At 42.8% G+C, this 18596-nt stretch overlaps 2 protein-coding genes across 4 annotated transcripts in view; one reads left to right on the top strand and one right to left on the bottom strand.

Moving 5' to 3' along the window:
• The window catches only part of SZT2 (SZT2 subunit of KICSTOR complex), a 69972-nt gene extending 68174 nt beyond the window's left edge, over positions 1-1798 (top strand). For all 3 annotated transcript variants that reach the window (XM_073643653.1, XM_073643654.1, XM_073643652.1), the window contains one exon: positions 1344-1798. In XM_073643653.1, coding sequence (XP_073499754.1) covers positions 1344-1487 — 144 coding nt within the window. In that variant the 3' untranslated portion in view covers positions 1488-1798. The remainder of the gene's footprint in view (positions 1-1343) is intronic.
• On the bottom strand, positions 1638-13615 carry HYI (hydroxypyruvate isomerase (putative)). Its single transcript, XM_073643680.1, has 8 exons — positions 13206-13615; positions 12172-12283; positions 11489-11603; positions 10843-10921; positions 10717-10766; positions 4417-4486; positions 3380-3514; positions 1638-2088 (listed from the first exon to the last, which is right to left on the bottom strand). Exons 1-8 carry the CDS (start codon positions 13405-13407, stop codon positions 2015-2017), a joined length of 837 nt encoding a protein of 278 aa, XP_073499781.1. The 5' UTR covers positions 13408-13615; the 3' UTR covers positions 1638-2014.
• Between the last annotated feature and the right edge of the window lie 4981 nt (positions 13616-18596).

The following is an 18596-nucleotide window of genomic DNA, read 5'->3' as shown; positions in this document are numbered from 1 at the left end:
TAGTGGCCGTATTACGGGGGAGATGGACAAACTCTCCTGCATTTTCCCGCCTTGAGCCGCAGATTACACTTTAAATCTATATAAATGGATTTTTAAGATACCTGTTTGATGTCAGTGAATGGGGGAAATTCTTGTTTACATCCAACAGTTAAAAATCCATACCGACCGAATACTTTGGAGATGATCAGTTCAAGTCTAGCATCCAGTCCGGTCCAACATGGCAGCCAGTCTTTCCTTCTGCACCTGGCATCCTCGGCGCCTCTTGTGCTTACTGGGTCCTGTAATGTAATGACATTGTACGGCCTAATAAGCACACGAAGCACTGCGGAGGCCGGGCACTGAATTAATAACCAGACTGGACGCCGAAACCAGCAAATTGAATTTCTCATCTCTACTTTTGAGATTTGTTAGAAATGTTTTATAGTCTAGACCTTAGAAACACCCGGACTTGGGATTAATACATTTTTCCCTGCCGCTGATACAAACTGTCATGACAGCAAATCTGAATGTTTGTCAGGTGCACATGTTTGACGATGGCGTGTGGCTTCCACCTTGGTTCACCCCAGGAGAGGTAATAAAGTTAAGTGTAGGCGTGCGTGGCGATCCTGCACGCTCGCCGTGTTTAGCTCATAGGGGATTGACTGCATGGTTGGGTTTGTCCATGTCGTCGCAGAATATGGCTCGGTGTAGTCTCCACCACCTGCGTCCGTCCTCGCTCTCTATAAACTGCTGTTACTTCATTTTTGCACATTATTCGGCTGAATCCAGTAAAAAAGTGAAAATGACAGGAAATCAAAGTGAAAAGAAGAATTGCCGCCACCGCGGCTTCTGAAACGGAATATATTTATCTTCAAAAGATGGCGATTTCAGACGGGTCCGTCTGTCTTCTGGATCCGCATGGTGGAAGCTTTTGAGGATTACAAACTTAATCCTGCAGTAAAAGCGTCGCCGCCATCAGACGTCTGTCACTTAAACGGTCACCGAGGGCTAAATAGTCGCTGTGTGAATACCGTCATTATCAGATTAACTGTAATAAGAGAGCGCTTTGCTAATAACCTGGACGGGCAGCAGCTCTGCCAGAAAACCAAAGTTGTTTCTTCTATAGAGGAGTCTTTTCCAGACTCCTGAAAGGCCAAATCCCCCTCCCCCCCCATATGTAACTTATCTATTCTTATAATATACACCTTGTTTCCAATTTTATCTACTCTCTGGATGCAGCCTGCAGTGTAAAGCATAGAGGTTTTCATTCATGTTGGCAGGGTGATATCCAGGGTCGTTGATTTATACAAATGTAACTAATTTATGGCATATTTTTACCATTTCTCTTCTTTTTTTTGTCTCAGAGTCTCAAGGTCGTGTTTCGGGAGCCGTTTCCAGAGCAGCCGCAGAACAGCGAGAGTCCGCCGCCGCAGCTGGTTTCTACGTACCACCACCTGGAGTCTGTGATCAATACCGCCTGCTTCAACCTATGGAGCGGCTTACTCTGACAGCGCTGCCACTACTGCCGCCGCCGCCGCCATACACTATTACAAGAGACTAGATCCCGCCGGGATACAGCCCCTCGGGGAGGGAGGGTAATCTGCTGCTACCGTCCTCTGCCGACGACCCCTCGGAGAGGAAAGCGACTGAGTCGTGACTACAATCCCACAGATTTCTTTATTTTTAAGCCAAATTCGAAAAAATGTAAGATTTTATGTAAATGTTACCTAATCCCAAACCAATGAATAAATGACGTTCTCTTATAAACAAAGTTTACGTGCCCCCATCTGATGTGATAACCGTTCGGCTGGCTGTTATTACCCAGCTTTCCCAGGCTTCTGAAAGGTACATGTACCTAGTTATACAATGTTGTATATCTCCCGCTCCTGGACTGCTGCACAGCTGTGTATACAAGCCGCACAGGAGCCTGGGAAAGCTGGGTGACCACCAACAGGGAACCGGTAATGATGGACACATTACTTTCTTAAGAAAAGATCAGATGGCTGGTGCTGGGCTGACATTCTCCATCCTCCGTTTACACGGCCGTGTCTTGACCTCCATATTTCCTCCTGTAAGTCTTCATCCACCCGAGTCCGGCCGCCGTATCTCCTGGAGAAAAGAGAAAGCCACTTATTTTCTCTGGACGACTGTCTAGGGATCAGTCATGCTTTTCCTTTGCTGCTATGTAAGGCTGTATCCCATAAAGGGGAGTGCTGTTTTCTTCTGTCATACAACAGAGCAGCCTTCTTGCTTCTCAAACCACTGTCTGTGTGCTCCCAGAATGTTTTTCCTTTCCCCATGCTTTACACTGCAGCACTGCTCCTTTAGAACACAAAGGCTATGTTCACACCATGTTTTTTTCAGCGGTTTTTGCTGCAGACTTTTATGCAAATTTTCAGCTGCCTTTTGCAGTAGCAGCAAAGTCCGAGAAACCAGAATTTTCTGTTCACATATCGCTTTTTTTTATTGTGTATTTTGTGCCTTGCAGCCTTTTCTGGAAAATAGAGCATGTCACTAATTTCAGCGTTTTTTCACCTATAGGAAGTAATGAGTAGTGAAAAACGCTGAAAAAAAACCATGGTGTGAACATGGCTATCAGGTTTTGCGGCATTTTTAGTGAAAATAAGCAGGTAAAACAGTATGTGAAACACATTTAATTTATTTTTGTGATTTTTACCATCTTGTCTTTGTCACTGAGATGGTTGTTTGTATTAGGAGAGTTTAATAATTGTGTAGAGTGTAAGCATTGGCTGAGCTAGGTGTGAGATTGAACAATACCTGTGGCCTAGGGAGGTGTGAAGTTGAACAATGCCTGTGCAACTGAATGCCCAACCATAGTGTGAAAGTAGTGTCATACACACTGGCAGTGCATTGAGTTTGTTAATTAAACTATTCCTGAACAATTCCCCTCCCCTCACTGTTATGCCAAAACTAGAATGTTTTTTTTTTTTCACTGAACTTTATGTACATGCATAAAAGAGACTGAGCATGAACAAGGGACACAATTCTGCAAAAAAAAAAAAAAAAAAAACACGCAGCAAAACCTGCATTTTTGACACCTCTTTCCTGCCAGAGATCAGGTTTTGCTACAGATATGTAACGCCCAAAAAAGTATGATGTGTGAACATACCCTAACTTTTGCTTGGCTGCACTGTTTGTGTACTACCAGGCTGTGCTTCTTTTCCCCATGCTTTACACTCCAGCACTGCTCGTTTAGAACACTAACTTTTGCTTAGCTGCACTGCCTGAATGCATCGGTCTTGAGCTGTAGCTCCACCAATTTAAGCAATTGGGTCACCCTCCAACCCCCTTCCCCACCCAACATCATATCTTTTCTGGACTTTCTTCATCATGCGTGGCCCTTTCTAGGGGGTCGCACATGTTTTGCCCCCACACTCACCTCTTGGTCTGTATTCACATCCGATGTAGCCCTGGTAGCCGAGTTCCTGCAGGAGCTCATACAGATACATGAAGTTCAGCTCGCCGGGACTGTCCGGCTCGTTGCGATGAGGGACCTGAGCCACCTGCACGTGACCTGCGCAGAGATAAGTGTCAGTTCACACTGCCGGAGCGAGTTATAAAAGGATCGGGACGAGCAATGTGGAATAAAATGTATCGGAGCAATTCTAATTTGGCTCGGGTAAAATTCTCTTCTCGTATTGTAAGTCTGCATTTTTTCTGGAGAATAACACGGCACATTTTATCTTCTGAAAACTCAACGACATGATCTGGTAAGAACGTAATTACAGCAACGTGAAATCTGCTCGCACACTAGCCGCGTCGGAGAATGTTACCGAAAATGGGAATCCCACCGCTCTGCTAAGGACGAGAGATACCAAGAGCTGGATGAAGTCTGAGGAGGAGGAGGAGGAGGGCAGCTCAGGGCCGGACATTAAAGGGGGGTCACTCCTTTCTAAGGTAATAGGGTATTGTCGGACAGTCCTTGTAATTACAAGCAATTTTGCAGTTTACTGCTTAATAAAACTTTCAGTCGTTCTTGAGATATTAACACTTTACAGCTCGCTGCCTTGGAGACCGACCACCGCTGCTAGACAGCACAACATGTGCAGGGCTTACAAGCTCTTTTGTTCAGAACACAAGATCGATGGAGCGCGCGGTTACCTTCTCATCGCAGTGCTTACAATCTAGACAGCAGCGGTGGTTGGTCTCCTAGGCAACAAGCTGTAAATAAAGGAAAAGTAAGTGCTGCAAATTTTAAACAAGGTCAATCCGAAAATAGTCTATTAAGATGGGAGTAACCCTTTAAATGTCAGCAGTTGTATCAGTAAAAGGATTCATTGGGGATAAGCGGCGCAGCCATATAGGACCTGGTGATCTCAGTATCCGTTGTGTGACCTGCCAAACTCACCCTGCCGCTTCCTGTAAATGCTCTAAGTTCACCACCTCCCATACAAAAGGTAACAATGCATTTCTCACCTATCAATGGGAAATACGTCTTAATATTCTCCGTCAGATTTCCGTCCATTATCTGCCAGTGGAAAAGATCCTATAACAGAAGAAGGATGTGGGTTTTCATGTTGCAGACAGATGGTAAAAGCAGCAAACAGATTTACAGGTAACGTGACATTAGAAAGCACCTTATTGTTGAAAACCGACTTTTGGTTTTTTTTCTTTTTGCTATCTATTTAAAGGGAATCTGTCACCCCCTGGGATGCTTTTAAGCTATTACTATGGACATATAGGTGATAGAATGGATAAACTGGTCTTACCGGTATCCCTCATAGCTGCAGTCTAGTTGAAAAATACACTTTAATATTAATGATTTCTTCTGGGGTGTAGGGTGCCAGGAAGAAATTCCGGCCTCCTCTCATTATAATACCACCCCCCCCTCCCATGTATGTCACAGTGCCCTTTTAAAGAAAAAAAATCTTGCAATGTTCACACTGACCCTTAGAGCTAATATTAGACCCATACTTCCTGTTCTGGACAGATGACCTTTCAGCAGTCTCATTACCATCCGAGACAGGATTAGAATGAAACCTCTATATACAGTAGATAACACAGGATCAAGCACAATAGCTGATGTCACAGCTCACCTCCTCCCTACACAATGACTTTTCCCAGATTAGAGCATGCTCTGACAATGATTCCACCCCATCAAGTGGGCTCTGAGTCTATTGCTGGTAATGTACATGTGCCCAACAGGAGATAAGAATCTAATATTACACCTAGTGACCAGTGGTAAAATTGCAAAATCTTTATTTTGATGAGATACAGTAGAGACCAAAAGTTTGGACACACCTTCTCATTTAAAGATTTTTCTGTATTTTCATGACTATGAAAACTGTACATTCACACTGAAGGCATCAAAACTATGAATTAACACATGTGGAATTATATACTTAACAAAAAAGTGTGAAACAACTGAAAATGTGTCTTATATTCTAGGTTCTTCAAAGTAGCCACCTTTTGCTTTGATGACTGCTTTGCACACTCTTGGCATTCTCTTGATGAGCTTCAAGAGGTAGTCACCGGAAATGGTTTTAACTTCACAGGTGTGCCCTGTCAGGTTTAATAAGTGGGATTTCTTTCCTTATAAATGGGGTTGGGACCATCAGTTGTGTTGTGCAGAAGTCCGGTGGATACACAGCTGATAGTCCTACTGAATAGACTGTTAGCTGCTTTTTTCTTGCCATAATACAAATTCTAAGTAAAGAAAAACGAGTGGCCATCATTACTTTAAGAAATGAAGGTTAGTCAGTCCGAAAAATTGGGCAAACTTTGAAAGTGTCCCCAAGTGCAGTTGCAAAAACCATCAAGCGCTACAAAGAAACTGGCTCACATGAGGACCGCCCCAGGAAAGGAAGACCAAGAGTCACCTCTGCTTCTGAGGATAAGTTTATCCGAGTCACCAGCCTCAGAAATCGCAGGTTAACAGCAGCTCAGATTAGAGACCAGGTCAATGCCACACAGAGTTCTAGCAGCAGACACATCTCTTCAACAACTGTTAAGAGGAGAATTGGTGCAGCAGGCCTTAGTGGTAAAATAGCTACTAGGAAACCACTGCTAAGGACAGGCAACAAGCAGAAGAGACTTGTTTGGGCTAAAGAACACAAGGAATGGACATTAGACCAGTGGAAATCTGTGCTTTGGTCTGATGAGTCCAAATTTGAGATCTTTGGTTCCAACCACCGTGTCTTTGTGCGACGCAGAAAAGGTGAACGGATGGACTCTACATGCCTGGTTCCCACCGTGAAGCATGGAGGAGGAGGTGTGATGGTGTGGGGGTGCTTTGCTGGTGACACTGTTGGAGATTTATTCAAAATTGAAGGCATACTGAACCAGCATGGCTACCACAGCATCTTGCAGCGGCATGCTATTCCATCCGGTTTGCGTTTAGTTGGACCATCATTTATTTTTCAACAGGACAATGACCCCAAACACACCTCCAGGCTGTGTAAGGGCTATTTGACCAAGAAGGAGAGTGATGGGGTGCTACGCCAGATGACCTGGCCTCCACAGTCACCAGACCTGAACCCAATCGAGATGGTTTGGGATGAGCTGGACCGCAGAGTGAAGGCATAAGGGCCAACAAGTGCTAAGCATCTCTGGGAACTCCTTCAAGATTGTTGGAAGACCATTTCCGGTGACTACCTCTTGAAGCTTATCGATGGAATGCCAAGAGTGTGCAAAGCAGTCATCAAAGCAAAAGGTGGCTACTTTGAAGAACCTAGAATATAAGACATATTTTCAGTTGTTTCACACTTTTTTGTTAAGTATATAATTCCACATGTGTTAATTCATAGTTTTGATGCCTTCAGTGTGAATGTACAATTTTCATAGTCATGAAAATACAGAAAAATCTTTAAATGAGAAGGTGTGTCCAAACTTTTGGTCTGTACTGTATATATACACTGCTCAAAAAAAATAAAGGGAACACTCAAATAACACATCCTAGATCTGAATGAATGAAATATTCTCATTGAATACTTCGTTCTGTACAAAGTTGAATGTGCTGACAACAAAATCACACAAAAATAATCAATGGAAATCAAATTTATTAACCAATGGAGGCCTGGATTTGGAGTCACCCCCAAAATTACAGTGGAAAAACACACTACAGGCTGATCCAACTTTGATGTAACGTGACGTTGGTGGATGGAGCGAGACATGATGTCTCAGATATGCTCAATCGGATTCAGGTCTGGAGAACGGGCGGGCCAGTCCATAGCTTCAATGCCTTCATCTTGCAGGAACTGCTGACACACTCCAGTCACATGAGGTCTGGCATTGTCCTGCATTAGGAGGAACCCAGGGCCAACCGCTCCAGCATATGTTCTCACAAGGGGTCTGAGGATCTCATCTCTGTACCTAATGGCAGTCAGGCTACCTCTGGCGAGCACATGGAGGGCTGTGCGGCCCTCCAAAGAAATGCCACCCCACACCATTACTGACCCACTGCCAAACCGGTCATGCTGAAGGATGTTGCAGGCAGCAGATCGCTCTCCACGACGTCTCCAGACTCTGTCATGTCTGTCACATGTGCTCAGTGTGAAGCTGCTTTCATCTGTGAAGAGCACAGGGCGCCAGTGGCGACTTTGCCAATCCTGGTGTTTTGTGGCAAATGCCAAGCGTCCTGCACGGTGTTGGGCTGTGAGCACAACCCCCATCTGTGGACGTAGGGCCCTCATACCACCCTCATGGAGTCGGTTTCTAACCGTTTGTGCAGACACATGCACATTTGTGGCCTGCTGGAGGTAATTTTGCAGGGCTCTGGCAGTGCTCCTCCTGTTCCTCCTTGCACAAAGGCGGAGGTAGTGGTCCTGCTGCTAGGTTGTTGCCCTCCTACGGCCCCCTCCACGTCTCCTGGTGTACTGGCTTGTCTCCTGGTAGCGCCTCCAGCCTCTGGCCACTACGCTGACAGACACCGCAAACCTTCTTGCCACAGCTCGCATTGATGTGCCATCCTGGATGAGCTGCACTACCTGAGCAACTTCTGTGGGTTGTAGAGTCCGTCTCATGTTACCACGAGTGTGAAAGCACAACCAACATTCAAAAGTGACCAAAACATCAGAAAGCATTGGTACTGAGATGTGGTCTGTGGTCCCCACCTGCAGAACCACTCCTTTATTGAGGGTGTCTTGATAATTGCCAATAATTTCCATCTATTGTCTACTCCATTTGCACAACAGCATGTCAAATTGATTGTCAATCAGTGTTGCTTCCTAAGTGGACAGTTTGATTTCACAAAAGTTTGAAGTTGCACCACAGACTGTCCAGGAGTTGGCGGATGCTTTAGTCCAGGTCTGGGAGGAGATCCCACAGGAGACCATCCACAACCTCATCAGGAGCATGCCCAGGCGTTGTAGGGAGGTCATACAGGCACGTGGAGGCCACACATAATGCTGAGCCTCATCAGGAGCATGCCCAGGCGTTGTAGGGAGGTCATACAGGCACGTGGAGGCCACACACAATACTGAGCCTTATTTTGACTTGTTTTAAGGACATTACATCAAAGTTGGATCAGCCTGTAGTGTGTTTTTCCACTTTAATTTTGGGGGGTGACTCCAAATCCAGGCCTCCATTGGTTAATAAATTTTATTTCCATTGATGATTTTTGTGTGATTTTGTTGTCAGCACATTCAACTTTGTACAGAACAAAGTATTCAATGAGAATATTTCATTCATTCAGATCTAGGATGTGTTATTTCAGTGTTCCCTTTATTTTTTTAGCAGTGTACATAGATATACAGTGAAGGAAATAATTATTTGATCCCTTGCTGTTTTTGTAAGTTTGCCCACTGACAAAGACATGAATAGTCTATAATTTTAAGGGTAGGTTAATTTTAACATTGAGAGATAGAATATCCCCAAAAAGATGACGAAAATCACATTGTATAAATTAGATCATTTGTTTTGCATTTTGCAGTAAGAAATAAGTATTTGATCCACTACAAACCATTATGAGTTCTGGCTAGTGATGAGCGAGTATGTTCTGTTGACCCTTTCGGCGAGTATGCTCGGGCGAGCACCGAGTAGTTACAGCTGCTCGGTGTTATGTTTGAATCACTCCTGTGTGCATGATTTGCGACTGTTTGACAGCTTTAATACATGTGAGGAATATGTAAGAAATAGACATTCCTTACATGTACTAAAGCTGTCAAACAGTCGCAAATCATGCACACGGGAGTGATTCAAACATAACACCGAGCAGCTGTAACTACTCGGTGCTCGCCCGAGCATACTCGGCGAAAGGGTTAACAAAACATACTCGCTCATCACTAGTTCTGGTTCCTACAGACCAGTCAGACGCTCCTAATCAATTCGTTACCTGCATTAAAGACAGCTGTCTTACATAGTCACCTGTATAAAAGACTCCTGTCCACAGACTCAATCAGTCAGACTCTAACCTCTACAACATGGGCAAGACCAAGGAGCTTTCTAAGGATGTCAGGGACCAGACCATAGACCTGCACAAAGCTGGAATGGGTTACAAAACCATAAGTAAGACGCTGGGTGAGAATGAGACAACTGTTGGTGCAATAGTAGGAAAATGGAAGAAATACAAAATGACTGTCAATCGACATCGATCTGGCGCACCATGCAAAATCTCACCTCGTGCGGTATCCTTGATCATGAGGAAGGTGAGAGATCAGCCTAAAACTACACGGGGGAACTTGTTAATGATCTCAAGGCAGCTTGGACCACAGTCACCAAGAAAACCATTGGTAACACATTACGCCTTAAAGGTTTAAAATCCTACAGTGCCCGCAAGGTCCACCTGCTCAAGAAGGCACATGTGCAGGCCCGTCTGAAGCTTGCCAATGAACACCTGGATGATTCTGTGAGTTATTGGGAGAAGGTGCTGTGGTCAGATGAGACAAAAATTGAGCTATTTGCCATTAACTCAAGTCGCCATGTTTGGAGGAAGAGAAATGCAGCCTATGACCCAAAGAACACCATCCCCACTGTCAAGCATGGAGGTGGAAACATTGTGTGTTGGGGGTGTTTCTCTGCTAAGGGCACAGGACTACTTCACCACATCAATGGGAGAATGGATAGAGCCATGTATCGTAAAATCCTGAGTGACAACCTCCTTCACTCCACCAGGACATTAAAAATGGGTCGTGGCTGGGTCTTCCAGCAAGACAATAACCCAAATCATACAGCCAGTGCAACAAAGGAAAACTTATGGAGGGAATTGAAGCTCCGAGTTGCCAAGCGAGAACCTCAAAATCTGAATGGTTTAGAGATGATCTGCAAGGAGGAGTGGACCAAAATTCCTCCTGACATGTGCGCAAACCTCATCATCAACTACAAACAACGTCTGACTGCTGTGCTTGCCATCAAGGGTTTTGCCACCAAGTATTAAGTGTTGTTTGCCAGAGGGATCAAATACTTATTTCTCACTGCAAAAAAACTCTATCTAATTTATACAATGTGATTTTCGTCATCTTTTTGGGGATATTCTATCTCTCAATGTTAAAATTAACCTACCATTAAAATTATAGACTGTTCATGTCTTTGTCAGTGGGCAAACTTACAAAAACAGCAAGGGGTCAAATAATTATTTCCTTCACTGTATATATGTATTTCAACAATAAGTTTATTTCTGCTGACACCTTCCCTTTAATGATCACTAGTGATTATTGTAGGGTCTGTCGTCGTCATTGGTCTCGTTATATTTCTCTATGATCAGTGTCGGGTTCTTATTCTCTTTCTAGTGATAATTCATAGCCTGGAATTGGTAAGAGCAACAAACTATTCACAACTTACCATCTGCATCTTCACATTGGGTCTTCCTACCTTCTGTAAGATTGAGGCCCCTAGAAGAAGAACCGCCTGTAGTATTGTTTAGCCTGAGGACCGTACCACCCCTCCCCCCACCCACACCTCACTTACCCTGCTGCGGGGTGTTCAGGAAATACAGGGGCTCCGAAATGCGGCAATTTATAGGTTCGATGAGACCCACAATCCCGGCCTGGAAGGAGAAGTGACGGTTACTCCCAAGACCGGTTATAGCGGAGACATTACTTACCTACTGCACGTCATCCGCTCTACTTTATGCACAAAAATGAGAGGGATATATATTTTTTTTTTGCAGATTTCCACATGCTAATGAGCTTATACAAAAAGTCTAAATCATTTCCTAAGAAATGCAAGTGGATTGTGCAGGTGAAGTGCACGGAAAGTATTCACAGCCTATACTATACTTCAGAGCTGTATTCATTACTCTGCTAGTTGGTATTGGAAACAGCAAGCTTTTACAGACGGGGAAGATGCCTGTATAGAGCCCAGAGTACAGAAAGCACATTTGACAATGCAGATACTGAACAAGTAAGAGATGCTGGGAGGTTTCTTCTCCTGGTGACCGTGTGTGCGAAGGGGAAGGGAACAGCAGGAGGAAAGGAGCTGTGGAGCATCAAGATAATTAGAGATGATTGCAGATTATGTTGGAAGCACTGTACCGCCTGGAGAATGGGGGCGACACCAACCCCTCAAACCAAATCAGAGCCCCGGTGGCGATAAGTCTGGACTTTACTCCTACCTCCTGTAACATATCAGCTGCATATCTCAGGTTCTCTATGAAAGTCTCCTCCATCTCTTTCTCAATAGATGCCCTGTCCATGCCGGCAGGTACCCGCCCGGCCATGATGTGTATCCTGTAAGAGAAACCCCAGAGCGAAGGTCACAGCTGCCCCCGATGTATACAATATTGGAGGACAGAATTTTTATGAACAGAATTAAAAAAATATGGTTTTACAGTTACATATGTTACTTATCCTGCATTATACTCCAGAGCTGCACTCACTATTCTGCTTGTGGAGTCACTGTGTACATACATAGCATTACTTACCCTAAGTTATATGCTATATTATACTCCAGAGCTGCACTCACTATTCTGCTGGTGCAGTCACTGTGCACATACATTACATTACTGATCCTGTACTGATTCTGAGTTACATCCTGTATTATACCGCAGAGCTGCACTCACTATTCTGCTAGTGGAGTCACTGTGTACATACATTACATTACTGATCCTGTGTTACATCCTGTATTATACTCCAGAGCTGCACTCACTATTCTGCAGGTGCAGTCACTGTGTACATACATTACATTACTGATCCTGAGTTACATCCTGTATTATACTCCAGAGCTGCACTCACTATTCTGCTGATTAATATTGGAAGCACTCTTGTGCACCGCTTCTAATACCATTCCTCCCGTTACCTGGTGCAGTCCAGTTCTCGGGCCCAGGTGACCGCCTGTTGTAGACCGGCGCGGAATTCATCTTGTCTCCCGGGTAAAGCACCGAGCCCCAGTTCTCCGGCCGATACGTCTCCTGCAGGGAGGAAAAATTACAGAGCAGATTTATGATAATTCATCAGTACAAGTTCTAAACACAAAAGAGTCCAAGCGCAGGGGGTCGCAGACAAGGGGGGGTCCGGCAGGAGATGGCCGTGACCTAACCAAGAGAATGTCGCCATTACACAGGGTGTGATCCGCGCCTTATTTATCTGACTGGTTCTTTTAGGGGCCCTGATTAGGGCTGATTCTGCCATTTTCAAGATCTCTGCTTGCTGTCAAGGAATGGAAACCAAACCATACAATAGTCAACTGGCTTAAAGGGGAAGATTTACAAATGCAATAAATATATAAAAAATACAAAAAAATTACATAAATGGCGAATTCTGATTTAGAAAACAATATATATATATATATATATATATATATATATATATATATATATATATATATAAACAAACCAAAAAATAACAAAATAACATCACTTTGTTTTCCAGCTAAAGGAAAAAAAATGTAATCCTATTTGGAGTCGTCAGGTCCGTACAATCCCCGTCCAATAATTTATCCCATAAGATAATAAACACCATGAAGGGGAAAAAAAAAAAAGCAAAATAAAAGTACCCCCAAAATGGTGCCGATAAATACTACAACGAGAAGCCGACAAAGCAACAAAAAAAAAATAATTAAAGCCTTGGAAAATAGAGGCAAAAAAATATCATTAAAAAATGAGGTTTTTTTTCTTCTAAGAAAATTTAAAAAAATTCTAAGCCACAAAAAAAAAACATTGAGACGTTTGGTGTCGCCGTAATAGCAGTAAATGAAGGGGTTAATGAGCAAAATGTAAAACTTGCGCCACTGCCGCCTCACAGGACAACAAAGGTGCAAAATAAAGATGGCGGCACAGGGGGTGTAACCTAGCAACACACAATCCCGGACGCCATGGCCGCCCGCCGTGTCACCTGCAGGAGTGTTCAGCAGCACCAGCTCCATGTTGTTTTCCTTCAGAGCGGCCTTCATCCCCCCCAGATCCGCGTCGTAAGGCCAGGCCACCTCCACCGCTGGGAAGCCGGCCCGGGCCGCCGCCGAGATCCTCCCGGGGAAGTCGGGGACGTCCTGGAATAACCAAGAGATATTGGCCGCGAAACGTAATGGCGGCGGCATAGTGACTGGAGGGAGAGGCTGCAGGGCGCTGCGGGCCGGGGACGGCGGTCAGGAGAGTCCGGGGATGTGCGGGAGGAGCTAGGCCGCGGCCTGCAGAGCGGAGAAGCCGGGGGCAAAGTCCTGAGGGACGGCGGAGTGATGGCGGCTGCTCTCCTCAGCGCAGCGCCGCGTGCAGGGTGCGTGCAATCTGCGCAGGTGGAGTGTTCTGTGTTGTAGCTGCTGAGACTTTATGTATTTTTATTTATTTTTTCGAATTTTCCTTTTTTTTTTTCACACATTTTTCTTTATCTGTTCCCATAGTTGTTGTTTGCTGGATGACTTTTGCAGTAAAATTTAGAACAAAAAAAAAAAAAAAAAAAAAAGAATTTCCGCCATTTGTGGTTTTTTTTTGGGGGGGGATTACGACGTCCATTGTGCAGTAATGACCGGCAGCGTGGTCCTCCGACTACAGCCAAAGACCGGTGGCCTTTATTATTTTAAGGTTTAAAAAAAAATCATATTTCTTTTTAAAATATAAAATAATAATAATAAAAATTGTCTCATCACCATTTTCTGGGAACCTTTTTTGCATTTTTGTTTTTAATTTATTGAATTAATTTTTGATTGAACCTACGATCAAGGAAATTAGATGTGGGTACAAACATGGTGGCTATAGGGAGGTGTGGGGGGGGGGGTGACCTTCATTGCCATGGCTACGTGGTGACACCCCAAAATGGTAATGCAAGACAGATAAAAAAAAGTTTCTTACCCCCCCCCCATCAGATTTGTGCTCACTGACATTCCCTCAGTTAACTCATTCTGCAGTCAGCATAGAAAGAAAACAGTGCTACATTTTTAGCTAGTTTCAAATCAGGCCTTTTATCCCTTTTCCAGACCAGGCACATTTTCACGTTTTGTTTTTTTTCTAGTATATGTGGTTTAAAGAGCTGTAAAAAAAATTTTTTTTTTTGCTTGGACATTAAATTTTTTTTTTAGTTTTTTTTGTGATAGATGGGGCTTCATTTTTGTTATTGTCATACTTTTCATATAATATATTATATTTTATATTTATTTTTATTTCTGGCGATATCTGTGGGCAAAAAGGGAAATGCGTACCTATTTTACTCATCTTTGATTATTTTTTTTAATATCTATATATACCTACAAAGGACCACTAAAATATATTTAAAAATGTGTCCCCCTTTCTGTAGCAATTATTTATGTACGTCGGATATGTGTTGTTTTTTTTTAAACTGTCTAGTAACAGGCATTTGAATTGTCAGTAGCTTTTTTTTTTTTTTCCACTTTTTATTTTTCATTTATTTCACATATTGCTGATAATGTCTGTACAGCACATTATAATTGTGCTATATTAGTGAGTAAAATAAAAAATATTGTGCCCCCATAAGGTCATAAAAGACGGTTGGGGAGCTATTTTAATATTTAAATAGTTTTTTTTAATCTGATTTCCCCTGTAACTGAGGCTGGTATATTCACCCCAGTTCCAGTGGAAATGCAGCCTCCTGGCAGCTTAGCAGAGCTGTCTGGGTCTCCTCTGATGCAGCAGCTCTTGGTTCTCTTCTATACAGAATGATCAAATGATCGCTTGCTCCTATTACTGTATACACAGCCCTTCTTCGGCTCTGGCCTTATAGCACTCGAGAAGGCAGAGACAGTAATAAACCATCTCTGCCTTCACAAGGGGGAGCTCGGCTGTCTCTGACAATCAGTTCCACCGCTCCCGCACCTCATGATCGTGTGCAGCTGCTCTTCTCTGCAGTGACGTTTTACAACATCACTGCAGAGTAGAACGTGGACCACCCAGTTATTTATCTAATGGGCCGTTTGAAAGTAGTTAAAGAAACTCGATTGCAAAAATAATTTTTAACCCCAATACAGTCATGTACGTAAAAAAAAAGTCCTGAAAGGTGGACAATACCTTTTAAGAAATCTGTTTTGTTTTCGTGCCTTTTTTCTAACGGAGAAAATTTTTAACGTTTTTCAAGTCCTATGAAGAAGCCCATGATAAATATCCTGAGTACCACTGTACCTGGAGCAAGATGTGTTTTGAAAATAAAAAAAAAAACACCATTAACTCGAAAATGCACCAAAGGTTGACAACAAAAAAGAAAAAAACATTGGAAATCATTGGCTTTTATATTTGCGCAAATTGCAGCATTTCATCGTCATAAACGTGTAAGCCAAATGTATCAATGTCGTACTCCATTTATTACACCGTCAGCTTTAGTATATGCTGCAAAATGTAAAAAGGACAAGAAAAGTGATATGGTTAACCCTTTGGTGTCACATACTACATAGTTATCGTTGCATTTTTTTTAAAAGTCACATATTCTAGACATGTTCTAAGCTATCTTTAAAAAAAGGTATCAATGTTTATATTTGTAATATGCATAGAGCCTTTCGGTGGTGACTTTGGACACATTGGTTTCCCGCTATTTTCTAAAGTTGGGATGTGTTCCAATTAACATGCAAAAAAGTTGCGAGTTGAGCAAATGTTTGCTTTTACTTTGGACATTGGACACATCATTCTCAGGCTCTTATCTAACATTGGGAAGTGTATCACCATGCTTGCTTAAATATTGCGCCAGAGTAATTTGCACCAAACTTTTTCATTAAGGTGCAATATTTGATAATAACTATGTAGTGCTAGCGTTGAAGTGAGTGCACTAAAGTTTTGGTGCAAATTACACTTTTTTTAATTTTTTTAAATAAAAAATATAAATATGGACATTTGTTTCTTGGGCTTTTTATGTGTCATTCTTAGCATTTGGCAAATGTCTGGAGATATATAAAAAAAATTTTTTGCAAAAAATGTAAACCCTGGAAAAGACTGCTTTTTTTTTTTTTTTTTTTTTTTTTTGCATTAAATGAGTGAAACAACCATTAAAAGTGTTTAGAAGGTAAGAGCTTTGCTTAACTTTTTTTTTAGTCCTAGTGTGATACTTTGCAGTCATTCCTCCGCTCGCTCCGCCACCGTTATACAATTTATATTAACAAGTGCCACACGTTCGCTGTCACCTCAGATGTCACTGTCTTCTCCGATCCGCTCACCCAGTACACACCTTTCCCCACCGCGCTGTACAATGCATCTGCTCCTTTTCTTGAGCAGCTTTTAATAATTTCTCATGTTCACACCTAACTCGCCTAATGTTTGCCTGAACTGGCAGAAGTGGTAACAATTCTTGACTTTTCCTATGGTTAATGAGACAGTGTGGAATATATCTCCCGGGGTGCAGGATGACAAGTGTAGTATTTGGAAATACTTGAAGATTGACTTGAGATAAGTGTGACGGATTCTGTGACACCTGAGAGATGGATACTGATGAATCCACCACTTCACCTTTCCAAGAAGAAGACACTTTAGGAACGAAGAGGATTGTTTTGGAATATCTGGAGGCCTAAAGAAATATAGTGTGCGGCAGCGACTGAAATTTACATTAAAGGAAAATATCTTCATGTCTTAAGGCTCCCCTTATACATAAAACTAATGTCAGCTGCACCTGCCAATATTGACGGGCTCGGCCGATGGCTCTGTGCACGGGGACGCTAGCTGATTGATGGGCAGGAGAGATGTCGATGCGCCGGTCGACAGGTCCTTCAAAACTTTTTGCTCAACTCTCCTTGTTAGGAAGCAGTCAGACGTCCGTATAAAATCAGACCAAGAGCGGACTGCAAAGCATGGACTGGTCGGTGACTTTCCCGACCCGAGCATGATGGCTTCATGTATTTCTATGCAACTGTCACGCTCGGGCTAGGAGAGCCACCGGCCAGTCCGTGAACTGCGTTCTGATCTCGGTCCGATTTATACGGCCATCTGACTATGCCCTTAGCTTTATTCTGTGAGTCAATATGAAGTTTTGCCATAATTTGTGAGCCATAACATGTTTTTTCCAGTGACTGTATCTGGATTTGTTTTCTGCGGGTTGAGTTGATGTTTTCATTGGCATCATTTTGGAATACATATCTTTTTTGTTATTTTCTTTTGATAAAGGACACTTTGTGGCAAATTTATCTATACTGATACCTTAGTGCAAACACATGCTCCAGATTTGTCACAGTGATCCATGCGGTTTCATAAATCTGGAGTATTGTAAGAGTTGACTAATCTAAGTTTACACCACCTATTAGTTTACTTTGTGGCTGAAATTCACGCCAAAATTTTGGTGCATGATCGGCCATTTTCAATGAGTACCTCCAAGGCACAGATAGTGTCTAGAATACATAATATGGTACAGTTCACGAAAGATGCAAAGTAAGCCAGGATTCTGGAGTAATTTGCTTGCTGAATATGTCTCTTTTTACTCAGTTTCTGATGACAACTAAGAATTGAAAACTCAAAACGCATAAGGAGACTGCTCTAACCGTAATGCACTGTCTTTTTAATAATAAAGATTGGTTGTTTTACATTGGGTGGAGAATTTTTTTCTTTGTTTTCTGAACTACAATCGCCAGATAACCACAGAATCTCACATTATGGACTTTATGGAAAGTTCAGTTTATAATTACCATAGGAGGCGTGACTTTTTTTGGGGGGGAATTAATTTCAAAACAAGTTTTATTTAATAATGTAGTAAATGTGGAGTGGAACGAGAGGTTTTGCTTGCCCAGTGGAGTGCGATCAGGTATTTAGAGAAGGAATAGATGGATCGTGGAATATCTCAGGTCCTAAGGTGCGAGGTTGAGGAAGATGAGTTGGGGCTTGGCTTGTTGGCACATGTGTGGTTACCTCCAGCATCCCATGCCGGTAAGGCTATGTGCAGACACAGTTTTTGGAGCAGAAAGTGAGTGGAAACTCACCAAATTCTCCTAAAAACTTCTCAAAAACGTGGAGGTTCTGCTCAGTTTCCACTCTATGGCTATGTGCACACGGAGTCTTTTTGCTGAGTTATTTTTTAGAAGAAGAAGAGCAGAAACTCCAAGGTTTTGAGGAGTTTTGCATTTTTAAGGAGGATTTGGAGAGGTTACTCTCAGTTTCTGCTCCCAAGACTTTGTGTGCATATAGACAGTTTCTGATCTGAAAACTAACCAAAAAGTCTAAGCGCACGCAGCATCTTTTTCAGGCAGATTCCTCCAGGAACCCACCTGAAAAAAGTGCTGAAAAAGCGCCCCATAAAATGAACATACTGCAGAACGGCTTTGAACGGCATAGTCAGAACGGCTTTGCCGTGCACATGTTCCATCACAAGCCA

This window comes from Phyllobates terribilis, unplaced genomic scaffold (genome assembly GCF_046119375.1).
Source record: "Phyllobates terribilis strain yellow unplaced genomic scaffold, ASM4611937v1 Scaffold_8__6_contigs__length_399053987, whole genome shotgun sequence".
Taxonomy (NCBI): domain Eukaryota; kingdom Metazoa; phylum Chordata; class Amphibia; order Anura; family Dendrobatidae; genus Phyllobates; species Phyllobates terribilis.
This window is presented reverse-complemented; position numbering and strand designations above follow the sequence as displayed.